This window comes from Stereum hirsutum (genome assembly GCF_000264905.1).
Source record: "Stereum hirsutum FP-91666 SS1 unplaced genomic scaffold STEHIscaffold_2, whole genome shotgun sequence".
Taxonomy (NCBI): Eukaryota; Fungi; Basidiomycota; class Agaricomycetes; order Russulales; family Stereaceae; genus Stereum; species Stereum hirsutum.
In genome coordinates this window covers 771654-784827 of record NW_006763132.1, presented here as the reverse complement: position 1 = coordinate 784827, position 13174 = coordinate 771654, and the positions used below count along the sequence as shown (strand labels likewise).

The 13174-nt window shown below is 50.7% G+C and overlaps 2 protein-coding genes across 2 annotated transcripts; both read left to right on the top strand.

Annotated features, from left to right (window-relative positions):
- The first annotated feature begins 2369 nt into the window (after positions 1-2369).
- STEHIDRAFT_118037 (uncharacterized protein) lies at positions 2370-2979 on the top strand. Its single transcript, XM_007299624.1, has one exon. It carries the CDS (start codon positions 2462-2464, stop codon positions 2759-2761), a length of 300 nt encoding a protein of 99 aa, XP_007299686.1. The 5' UTR covers positions 2370-2461; the 3' UTR covers positions 2762-2979.
- A 1418-nt stretch (positions 2980-4397) lies between these two features.
- STEHIDRAFT_107518 (TPR-like protein) lies at positions 4398-8448 on the top strand (the record flags this gene model as incomplete). The annotated part of the gene is made up of 4 exons (XM_007299623.1): positions 4398-4496; positions 4558-4599; positions 4670-7597; positions 7651-8448. 4 exons carry the CDS (start codon positions 4398-4400, stop codon positions 8446-8448), a joined length of 3867 nt encoding a protein of 1288 aa, XP_007299685.1.
- Between the last annotated feature and the right edge of the window lie 4726 nt (positions 8449-13174).

Here is a 13174-nt window from a genome sequence, read left to right as displayed (position 1 = left end):
CCCCCCCCCCCCCACCCTTGATCAATGAAACTTGCCAGCATTCTTGTCCGCGAAGAGCCCGGAAAATTGATATCGGAGAGAATTAACCTGCATCTCACAAAGATCAGCGAAAGGCCGGCACAGACTGAGTTAGACGAAAGATGCAACAGCAATCAGGGGCCAGGGCCACTGTGGCGGAAAGGACTCTCGCAAGCCTCGCTTGCAGACAGCCCACTATATATATTTTTAAAAGAGTAAGAGAAATTCAGCGCAGGGTATGTATATGATGGTTCTGAAAGCGCTATCGAGTGCATGAACTTACGAGAAGTGCTGGACTCGGAGCAAATACTAAGGCCGACATCATATCTGATATTCATTGTAGAACCATAAGTGTGATCATTCGAGCCAAAGCAATGTGAAATTTTGCAGCCCACGATTATAACAGATACGAGGGCACGTCTGCTCATGGTAAAGTAAGGACAAGAATGGAAACGGGACGGTACGAAGAGACTAGGGCTCCGACAAAAAGTCCTGGGCCCATGGTGCCCTGTGTTAGTAACTCGGCGGCCCTCGAGGGACTTTTTTACAGGTGTTAAAAACAGTTAAAAACAAAATATTTAAATCGATTTAAATATTATATTTTCCCCTAGGAGCCGTCAGTTTCGACTGACCTGAAGGGCTTGCAAAGCACTAGCGGTTCTTTTGAGTGTCTCTGGTTACTATTTGAACTCCTAGAACATGTTCTACAGCGCATACGGTCATGGTACGTGAGGCCGTTGGCGTTGCGTTGGCGAGAACACCCACCGTAGACTCAGAAGCTGTGGCTGGCAGTCAACGTCGTGGAGATAGTTTAGGGGAAAGTCACGTCTAAGTCGGGTTAGGGGTCTTAAAGGATGGAATACGACGTCAGGAGTTGGTCAGGAACTCGAGAGAGTCTTCCCTGGAGGCGTATATACTCGTCCAGATGTCAGGATTTCTTACACTTTTTTACAGAGCTGCATAGCACCGTATCGGGAGGGTTGTTAATAACAAGTTATAAACAGTTATTAACAGCACTTTTTTACAGCTGTTATTAACTCCCGACTTATTGTCGGAGCCCTAGAAGAGACGAGATCTGTGAACGCCAGCTTGCGCCACCTACGGTTATCGCTTCGCTTAGATGAGATCACGGCTTTCGCGTTATCAAGAATTTCCATATATGGTCTTTGGGGGTCACCCCGCCAAAACCTCCCAAATTGGACAAGACTAGGGCACAAGTCGCGACTCGACGCGAAAGTCAACATTGGCCAAACACGACCAAACAAACCCGTGGCGCGAGGTTGTGGCGACGACGCGCCCTGCAACTCTTGTTCTTCGTCTCCCACTCGACCTACCTTGCGCACGCGAACTACCTGAACAACAGCCGTGCGAGTGCCATAGGTATGGCAATGGAGGAAGGTCGGACGGGAGGTACAGCCGCCGTGGAGGAGGATAATCGCCCTTTCGACCTCATCCACCACCGCCTCTCCGCATCAGCACCTCATCGACCTCTGCTACCTCATTTTTCTCCCAATGAGATAGAATAGCCAGCTGCGTTACTGGTGGCTTAGCCTTTGTCATTGTTAACTTCGCCGCCACCGACCCACCTGCACCCAATCCGATTTCCGCCCGCATCATCAACGGCAACCCCGATTGCGATATCACAGTTGGCGGACCCGACGTATTTACCGAACCGTCACGTCAAGACTCGGAGTCGGAAAGCGAGCCGATTGCTGAGGTCCTGGCTGCAAAGGCCGGACTGCATGGCTTCGGGACGCCGGCTGCTGTGTAAAACACTCGTACGTTCATTCCCTTTCGTTGCATATCTCATCCCTGTTTTCTGTTCCGTACAACTTGCTGATGTCTCACAGGGGAGCACCTCTCCACTTCGAGTATGTCCTCTTCCGGCCTCTGCCTCCTCAGCCCGCTCACGAAGGACGTTGGCCCTCCTCACCTTCCAGCTCATCCCTCAACCTTTTCGGGGCAACAAGTCCTTCATAGCCTTCTCCAACCTCCGCAACACCAACTCCTGACCAAGGCATGGAAGGTACGTCCTCTCTTTTCCTTCCTTGTTTCTTTCTTCTTTGTTCCGACCTTTTTCCTCGTGTCGTCATCGGTGCCAGGTCTGCATCAAAGTCGCTGGCTAACTCGAGCGGGGCTAGGACCTTAACTGGCGCTTCTGGCACCTCCAGGACCTCATCATCGACACCGGCAATGCCAAGTCCAAGCACGAACAGAAGGGTGTTTCGAAACCGGAACACGTGAGTGACAAGCTCAACAAGGAGGAGGGTAGGTGAGCGTATCGACCGTCCTCCCTTCCCATCGCTCCTAAACCCTTGATACCGACCCCCTGTCAGCCACCCTTTCTCCTCGCCCACGCTACCCGTCGCCCTCCCACCTCTGGCACCCAACCTCGACCGCAAATCCAAACGCCCCTCGGCGTCCGTGTCGAAGTCTATTACGAATGGACCATCGACCAACGCTCACACCAACCAATCCCTCTCACCGTGCACATCTCCATTCTCAAATCCACCTCCAACCTCTCCGGTTGCCTCGAGCGCAAGTTCTCCCGCTCAACGCCGGTCACGTGTGCACCGCCTACCTCGGTTTCCTCCCCTCGTACTCCACCACCGACGCGGCGGTTAGGGATAAGAGGGTGTGTGAGGTCATGCTTGGGGCGCTGGAGGAGAGCGGGGTAATGTTGATGAGGCGGTATGGGCTCGGGGCGGGCATCATGATCATTGGTATGCCCTGCCTATGCTGAAGAGGTTCGAGAATCCGAATTTGGGGGGACAAGGTGATGCGCGGGATGGCAGCCGTCGAGGAAGGTCGACAGGGAGTATCGGTCGTTGGTGTGGTGAGGAGCATCGAAGAGCTCGACGCTCCCGACTTCAGATGTCCACACTCGAGCAACATTATCTAGCGCGCCGCCGAGAAGGAGCGCACGTCGGCACCATCAAACAAGTGTAGCTCACCTTGTCCCTCGAGCAACCCACTCCCATCTCTGAAACCCCGCCGTCGGCTCTGGGCTCCGCCTCGTCTTCGCAAGCCGTCGCGATCGCGATCGCATGCACAGACATAAACACACTGACCAGGCCCTTCCGAACCGGAGATCGTCGAGTTCTGCGCCTGTGTCGCAATGTGCGTACTGTTCTCTTTTTTCCTACCATGTCATTGTTGCTGGATTTTACTTCGTAATAGGGCGAGTACCGCTCGAGCAGATATGCCCCAGATACACTAGGCCGTTTCGAACCGCAGCTCACGTCCTAGCGTTCGAGTGCGAGCGGTTTCCCAAGGGGATGAGGGAACGGAGGGATGCGTGCAGGGTGGCGCTGAGGAAACTGAGAAATATGGCCAGGAGAGACTTGGCGAAGGTATTGGAGGACAGCAGGCTGCACGACGTATACTTCGGCAGACTGGGCGGGGTACGTGTTTTCGTGGACAGCTTTGTTCCACGTGTGCAAACCTCCTGCCGTCTGGTTCACGGTCTATTCTGGGCACTATGGCATGGCCGTTGCTATCGCGCGTTCGCTTCAGGCTGCAGTATCTTTTGTTATGCTGTTGACTTTTCATCCACGGACTTCTGTATTCTTCCCGATGTAATTAGTATGAGTATGTACAGTAGACCACTAATATAATAATACTGCCATGAATATCCCAAGGTATTCATATATGCAACTGTTTTATCAACAAACAGTCAGAGATCTCTAAAATACACACAGCGACCTCGGGAGTCGCATTCGAGGTGACCCCGGGCCTACAGTATAGGCAGCTTTAGGCAGCTCCTAGGCGAGCGCCACCGCCGCGACGCGACTTCCGATTTAGGCAGAGTTTAGGAAGGGGTGTTTTTCCTGATGCATTGTGATTGGGCACCCATCACAAAGCCTAACTTGCCTCAATACTCGTGACTCCCAGGTGGAAATAGTACAGTAGTACAAATGCAGGGCGAACACTGGCATGGAGTCGATGGACAGTGATTCTTCCATTCTATCGATTACTCTATTAATATTTTGATCATAGGGTTGAAATTTGCGTGTACCCGTTTGATAGGAGACTCGGAGACTGGAGTCTGCCAGCACCCATTCAGCTTACTGTGGTTTTTTCGACTAACTGTTCGCCCGATTAGGAAATTTCTAGGGTTGGGGTTGACCGATGAACCTCATTTCTAATCGGAGCTCATCTTCCATCCGAATTCCTGGCGGTGACGCGTGACGAACGGTTGGTCGTAAAAGTACAGTATTATATACGCCTTCCCTCCGCTTTTCTTCGCTCACCTACCTCTCCCTTGAGTTTCCCTGGACAACGGCACGGGTCAGCCTACTGTTCACTGTTTTCTTGTCCACTCATCGTTATGTCCGGTAACTCATATGATATACTATATCTAGCTCTACTGGAAGTAGATGTCCAGCGAGGTAGACATACCGCAGCGCAGCCCTGGAGCCCCGAACGCCGATCCCGTACCTACTCCACCTGAAAGTGTAGTAGCAACCCCGACTCTGGTGAGCGGAATCAATCAGTATCTTTTGAACCATGATTTTGATCTTATTTTCGATCTTGAAGAGTCGTACCGAAGTGGGCATGAGCCGGCACCATGACGCAGAGGTCCGTCTACTAATAAGCCTGTTACAGTTGGTGTCTTCTCCCGACGTGCTGAACACTACCTTGGTTGTAGTTGGGAGCTCTGAACGAAAAGATCAGCAAACTTCTCAACGAGCAACAAACTGTACCCGCATCACATCCACTTTATTACTCCGTCACAGTCGAACTTGCAGGTTTGCTAGAAGATAGGTTCACCAATCTGCACAATACTGTCGACATAGACGAGGCTCTCCGGCACATCCAAGCTGCGAAAGCAGTATGCTCAACCGACTCCGACAGAAAAGCACAGTGCTTAGGACTCTTAGGCACCTACCTCTGTCATCGATACGAGCGTTTAGGAAAGGTCACTGATGTCGACGAGGCCATCGAGGCTCATCAGGAGGCTCTTAGACTGACTCCTGAAGGCAATGCCATCAGGCCTATCCGTCTTCGCAATCTCGGCGCTTCATTTTGTCGTCGATTTGAGCACTCTGGCAATGTTCGTGATATCGAGGATGCAATCAGCAACCAAAGACGGGCGGTTGAACTGACGACGGGCGGTCATTCAGATATGCCATTATGTTTCAATAGCCTGGGAAACTCACTCCTCCGTCGATATGAGCACCTCGGCGACGTCCATGATGTCGAAGAGGCTATTATGGCTCACAAACGGGCTGTGGAGCTGATATCTGTGGAACATGCCGCAAGGTTGCCTTCATGTCTCGGCAGCCTAGGAAACTCATTCCTTAGTCGCTTCAAGCGGCTGGGCGACGTCCGTGATCTTGATCAAGCCATTGTTGCCCAAAAGCGGGCCCTTGAACTATTTCCGAGCGGACATGCACTTAGGCCTCCATATCTCAACAATCACGCATGGGCATTGTTTCTTCGATATGAGCGCCTGGGTAAACTGTCTGATGTTGATGAGGCCATCAGTGCCTATAAGCAAGCTGTTGAGCTGACACCAGATGATCATGCGAGGAGGCCCGTGTATCTCAACGGCTTAGGAATTACACTCGCCATCCGATTCAAACGGTCGGGAAACCTCGGAGACATCGATGAGAGTATCAATCTGATCAAGCGCGCTGTCATAATGGCACCGACCGAACATACGAGTAAACTTGGATATCTCATCAATCTTGGTAACTCGTTCCTCCGTCGGTTCGAGCGATTGGGGAACATGAATGATTTGGATGAGGCCATTACTGCCCAGGAGAATGCTTTTGCGCTCCTTCCGGATGGACATCCGAGAAAGGCTTTCTATCTCATCAATCTCGGAGGCTCATTCCTCCGACGTTTCGAGCGCGCTGGTGACCTTTCTGATGTAGATAGGGCCATCGATATCCAAAAGCAGGCCGTTGGAATGACACCGGCCGGACATACATATTTACCTTCACGTCTGAACAACCTCGGAGGCTCACTTCTTGGCCGCTTCAAGCATCTGGGAAATCTCCACGATATCGATCAGGCCATCAGTGCCCACAAGCAGGCGGTTGAAATGACGGAGGAAGGACATGCACAAATGCCCCTATACCTCAGCAATCTTGGGGGATCATTGCTTCGTCGATTCGAGCGTTTGGGTGATACATCTGATATCAACGAGGCCATCTATTTTCGACGACGAGCTGTTGAACTGACACCGGAGGGACATGCACAAAAGCCTTTATATCTTAACAACCTTGGTGGCTCCTTTCTTTGCCGATTCGAGCGATTGGGTAGCATCAGTGACGTACATGAGGCCATTAGTGCTCACGGGCAGGCTCTTGCGCTTACACCAAACGAACATGGGGAGAAAGCTTTACGTCTCAACGACCTCGGGACTGCATTTCTTCGTCGCTTCAAGTGCTCGGGTAACCGTTCTGACGTTGACGAGGCTATCAGGGCTCAAAATCAGGCCGTTGAACTGACACCAGACGGACATGCAGCGAAACATTCATGTCTCAACAACCTCGGAAGTTCACTCCTTCGGCGTTTCGAACGGTATGGTGACCTTCGTGATGTTGATGAAGCCATCGCTGTCCAAAAACGAGCTATCCATTCAACACCGGACGGACATGCAGATAAGCCTTCACATCTCAGTAACCTCGCCAGCTCATTCATTAGTCGATATGAGCGATCACAGGATGGTCATGATCTCGAGAATGCAACCAGGATGTATCGCATAAGTGCGAAATCAGGCTCCGCTCCTCCCTCTGTCTTGCTGAAATCTGCACGAAATTGGGCCCAGTGCTACCTTAGACAACACGGTCAACAGCTGCTTGAGGCTCATGCAATCGTCATGGATGTTGTCCCTCGTATTGTTTGGCTGGGATTGGATATATATCTTCGTTACGAGAACACTATTTCTATCGGGGATGCAGTCAACAGTGCAGCAGCTGCTGCAATTGATTTGGGGCGGTATGATATTGCCCTTGAATGGTTGGAGCAGGGAAGGTCCATTGTCTGGGGTCAGATTCTTAGTCTGCGTGCTCCTATGGACGAACTAAAAGCCTCAGGGCATGCAAGTCTCGCGGACGAATTGATGCAGGTTTCTCGGCAATTAGAGCTTGCAGGAACGGCATTTCGTTCTGCATACGAGGGTTCCGATCCTACTAGACCATCTGCTGAAGACGAGGCTCAGATGCACCGCCGGCTGGCGGAGAAGTACGACCAGCTGCTCGGTGAGGTTCGCCAGATTCCAAAATTCGAGAGATTTCTCCTGCCAAAACGAATTTCGGAACTTATCCATGCGACAGATTCGGGACCAGTGGCAGTCGTGAATGTTCACGAATCCCGCTGTGACGCCCTCATTCTCCGAGACCACACCTCCCCAGTCCTTCATACCAAGCTTCCGGATACCTTTACATATGAAGAAGTCAAGGGTTTACGCATGGACTTGCTCGATTCCCTTGCAGAGGCCAGCATTCGAGATCGCATTGATCGCGCTGATGTACCCTTGTACATGCCGAATGAACAACTTCGTGATGTATTGCAGGCCTTGTGGATAGGAGTAGTACATCCCGTACTTTCCTCTCTCGAATATATGGTACGTTCAGGTTACTCATGTCTTGAAATATGGCTGACCTTCCTGTGCGTTAGACTCCACTGGCAGGGTCTCTTCCGCACATCACCTGGTGTGCCACAGGCCCGCTGACCTTCTTGCCCCTTCATGCCGCCGGGCTCTACGGCACCCAGCACCACTCGCAGCCAAAGGCCTTTCAGTATATCGTATCCTCTTATACAACGACCTTGACTGCTGTTCTTGGAGCCAAACCATCCGACACGGCCACACATTCAGCACCACATATGCTGGCTGTATCACAGCCCAACACCCCAAATTACCGTGCACTCCCTGGAACGAAGTACGAGATTCGAGAGATACAGAGCTGCGTGGGAGACCTAGAGGTTTCTTGGCTCGACGATGACCAGGCTACAGTCGCGTCAGTTCTCGATGGGATGGCTGTCTGTCAGTGGTGTCACTTCGCTTGTCACGGCGTACAGCATTCTGGGGATCCGACTAAAAGCGCTTTTATTCTGCACGACGGTCCACTTAGCTTGAGGGAGATCATGAGTAGATCCTTCAAATCTGCAGAGATAGCGTTTTTGTCTGCATGTCAGACCGCCACAGGAGACGAGGAGCGTCCGGAGGAGGCGATACATCTTGCTGCCGGGATGCTTATGGCTGGATTTCAATCCGTATTTGCGACGATGTGGTCTATACATGACACAGATGCACCTTTAGTTGCGAAAGAGGTATACACCTATCTTCTGAAGGACACTGGGATGATCCAAGGGAAGGCGGCATACGCATTGCATCATGCGATAGAGTGCCTCAGGAAGGAAGTTGGCGAAAACGCCTTCGTGAAGTGGGTACCGTTTGTACATTTTGGTGGCTAATAAATGCTATGTCTAGAATATATGGTTGATGAGCGAGATTCGGATTGGGTGTAGCTGATGACTGACCGTCATTTTGAATATATATTTTGCGTGCATTCACCGGGAAGTCCCCTATGAGCAGCCTGCACGAGGAGAGTTTCATTGACGGGAGAAAAAGTGATTTCCTAAGCTGTAGGCATGCTTCGACCGCGGTGGCGGATACTACTAGTACTTACTAGGGCGCCCGCCAGGGTGTCACCCGCTACTTTATATCCTTGTCGCTCCACAAGTCTCGGCGAACCCAACTGCGATGGGCTCCTTATTACGCTAGACCGACTACTCTCTGAGGCCTTCAATCTAGCTCGCGGTGAATCTAATCAACAGCACGCAGCTTGAAGAGGGGAGATCTACGAGCCCCGATCCATTGTTGGCGAAGAATCTAACAGGAAAGCGAACCCAGAGGGACGCTAAACGCCGATGCCAGAGCGAAAGCAGACTGAGACCGATCTGCGAGCCCGATCCATTATTGACGGAGTGCCCAACAGCAGAAGAGAAGAAAGGAGAGTGAACACAGAAGGAAGCTGATCGCCGATACCATGTTGCTGCAAGAGCTCAGTCGACCCTGAGAGACGAAAGCTCTTGTGAAGGCTGCCTAAGAAAGTGCAAGGAGAGTGCGTAATGATTTTAGGGCGTTCACAGTCAGGAACTTGGTATTACACCAAGAATAGAAGGTATTAAGATGCACCTGCAGCCTAAGCGCGGTGTAGGACGTGAGGAATGCATCGTCTGCATGCTCGAGATGAGACATGCGTATGCCAGACAGAAGCGGGTCGTCATTGCCTGACACGAGACAGAAGTCCACCATGTACAGATTCCATAGCGTGGGGGATGCTGGGTCACCAATCAGGACGCCCGCAAACGCCTTGAACTCTGGCGAGGTGACATCGCTGAGTTTGACCATGTACGACATCCTAGCGTACAGCATGCGAAGCCAGTCAGATATACATCCAGATACCCCCATGTCCGAGTCGTGGAGACGGAACCACAGGGTATCCTAATCGGTCGATGGGAAAGCGTTGCTGATGTCCACAAAGGTAACAAAGAGCGAACGACCACTCGCACGGGCCCGTTTGATCATGTACCTTAGAACGAATACATTGTTGTTCGTGCGGTAGCCTTCTCGGAAGCCGTTTTGCGAGGCAGCCCGAGGGAGAACGCCGTGCCGTTCTGCCCAATCGTGCATACTGTGCACTTGGATAAGGTCAACCAAAGCAAACCTTGTAAACCTAATTCCATTCAATCGCTTGCTGGGAGAAAGTTCACCTGTGTGTGGTGCATTTCAGCTTTCGCACAGCATAGAGGAAGGAGATTGAGACTCACCCTTTATATTGCTGAATTCACTCACATCATCCTGAGCGGAAATCAACCTCTCCATACAGTAAATGTCACTCACTTATGCAGGAGGCCTTGCCGCACACATTCAAATGTATATGGGCCTTCAGTTGCATTTTCTATTCATAGAACGAGGCCATGGTACACACTGGAACCTATGTACAAATCTGACTACTCTGGGGAAAGAAAGAAGAAAGCGACCCTGAAAAGTAAGGGTCGAACACCATATTAACATCTTGCATCTGGCACATCCGTTGATTCAAGCATGCTTTGGTAGATCAAGGTCAATCACAGAGGCAGGGAGACTCAAGATACACACGAAAAACTGGAAGCTCCGTACCGCACAGAGCTGATCGCATAGTTGAAACACTCAACATGGCTGACGCCGTGAGGGACACCGAGAAATGAAAGATAGGAAGACGAAAAAGCAAAAGCGATCAAAGAAACGCACCTGGTCAAACCTTTGACTCTGACTCTCCCCACTCGCAGCAGCATCCTCCTTCGCGCTCTCCAACGCATCAGAAAGTCCGCTCATCTGCGAATAGAGCATTTGGATCTCGGAAGTCTATTTGGCGATGATGTCGCGGTTGTCACAAAATATCACCCCAAACCTCTCCAAAACGAAATTGAAGCAAGAGAGGGGGAACATGACGCAAACATTCTGCATTCCTACATATAAGCGCTTCCACATCAACCTTCCTGCGCGAGCTCACATCGAGCTACGTTATCTACGAAGGTGGGTATAGCAACACGATGGCTCAACTACTAGATAGATGATGGGACAAACTAGAGTGGTGGCGTCGAGGGTCTACATGAAGACGACTGCTCGAACACGGAGAGATTTAGCCTATAGTACAACTACAACGTATATCAGTTGTATTAAGTGCACAAGGAAAAGGGGGGCGTACTGGTCACAACGACGTCAAGGCGTCTGCTTGCAAATGCACAAAATGTCGCTCATCATCGTGGTTGAAGCGGAAGCTGCGAGGCGGCGCGGCCAGAATCGCCGTGGAAGCGCTGCCATGCATCCAGTGTGGCGGTGAACTTTAGGGCAGACCAAAATCGATTTATTACATGTTTCTTTCGTATTTATCGTCTCACCCGCATTCACTCACGCGCGGGTTTCACCCCGAGCAACCCGTTCCATGAGTAGAAAGTAGTTTCCAACCCCTCTTGAAGTGACCTTCAACCCCTTTCACGTGCACAGTGGCGCGCCATCGACGTCCCCTTTCTCATTGACAGATCCCCAACGACATCCCCTTTCTCTTCCCATGGACCGTCTTCTGCTACGCATATCTGTACGCTCTGTATCAGTTCTGTCGAGTGACCGATTTCCCCTCTCGGGCACTGACCTGACAAGATGCGATTCCTTGTCTCCCGCACCTACCTTCCCCTCCCCCGATCCGACTTTGGTTTTCCTTCGCTCGCAAGTCGATGAAAGGGGGTGGCACCCGTCAGAAGATTTACCGGACCTTGCAAAAAATGTGTATGCTACTGAAGCGCAAAATCCGCCAACCACGAACCCGGAGTAAGTCCACACACAATTGACCACACGAAGAAGTCAAGCGAGGAGGCTGTGAATATACGACTCAAAGCTGGCAAAGAGGTAAATCAAGTTCTTTGCGTTGCATTTTTCGGTTGGTGTCCTTGTGTCAATGGTCCGTTGCGCTGTCTCATCTGTATTTGTATTGCCGCATTATGTCTGTTGTCTGCCATGTACATTGTATTGACGCTGTACGATTATCGACCCTCACGATTGCACGCTGTTTGTGTTTTCATAAAACTTGGAGCTTGTCTCATGGTCCGCATAGTAGTCCCTTGACACGGGACGGAGGGTTACTATGAAAGTAACTTTTTTGGTTGCTTTTTCCCTACAAAGTTAACTTTTCCTAGCTTTTGTGCCGAAGTTAGCTTTTAAAGCTAGCTTTGGCACAAAAAGCTAGATCGGAAGGCTTCCTTGCTTTGATGACTTCGATGTCGTTTGTGACCTTCTCTCTCTAGAAAGACATCGAAGTAAGGATCACCCGAGTCGTATACTACAGGGGTATTATGTTTATATTTTTGACTATTATTCTAGTAGCGTATGGCCTCTCAAAGCCGTCGTCATCGCTGTCGACCTTGCACGTGACATAAATGTTCACATTCTTGCTTTTCGCCAACTTTTCTTAAGTCTACCTTATGCATCTCCTTTAAGTGTCTCACATATGGGCATCGTGTCTGCGAACCTCTCGGCCACTTCCTTCAGTGGACTCCCAGAATACACATTAGCATTGTATCTTCAAAGTGGTCGAGGTGCCGAGTATGACAGCGATGACGACGACGGCGCCGACCTATTAACTGGAGTAACTGCCCATATCACATACGGACTTACTCGATCTCAGCGCTGTTTCAGGGAATACACCCTGTATGGAAGGAAGCCACATCAGCAATAAAAAGCCGACAGTGTTGAACGACGTCCTTGTTGGCCACAGGACGGCGGTGTGGTGATCGGTGCGCAACTGGCACGAACAAACTACAGTCGATACAATATCCGGCAGCTGATCACCAAGAACGGTGAAGGCTGGCACCGCCTCCGACGTCAAAAGTGAAACAACACTCGCAATAATTGTGGTGCATTGACGAGACAATGGATGTGTACAGGGTGCGAAGTACACCCAAAGCAAGCAAAGTTACTTTCGTGAAGCGTGGGAAAAAGCTAAAGCACCGGTCGCATCTTTTTTTGGCGGGGAAAAAGCACCCAAAAAGTTACTTTAATAGTACCCGGGACGGAGTGGCGGGCGTTGCCATTTGTGGCCTTTCCCGTGCTATCCGATCTCCGCGGGAGGTTGCATTGCAGCACCTAACGTAATATGAAATGCAAAGAAAGCACCATGACTGATCGGATCGAAGTGCTCGATGGCCTGAAGCAAACGCGCTTGGAATGCTTCAGTATAAGCTTGAAGACTGGTTCATTAGTGGATAACTTCCCGTAGCAAAAATGTTATGTTTATTCGACGCCTCTCGGCAACGCTCGGAAATGAAGACGGCAGCCTCTTGTAGCCAACCAGTGAGCTACGATCTTCATTTCGGAGCGTTGCCGAGCAGCGATCACATTGAATCAATCCCGAATAAACATATCTTTTCCCTACGGGAAGTCACCCAGTGTTTCAAAGTTGAAGCCACCGCTACAGTCGTGTTTTAAACATGAGGGCCTAAATGTTATATCACGTTATGGCGACGTGTTTGATGTTATGGGGATAATACGACTTCACCTCCTGCTCTGCTCTCCCTGCACTGTGAAGCACTGGAAGCATACAACTCATAAACCATTCGCTTACACTTGCTCAGCTCAGCTCTTACAGGCCTGCTGCTTCTC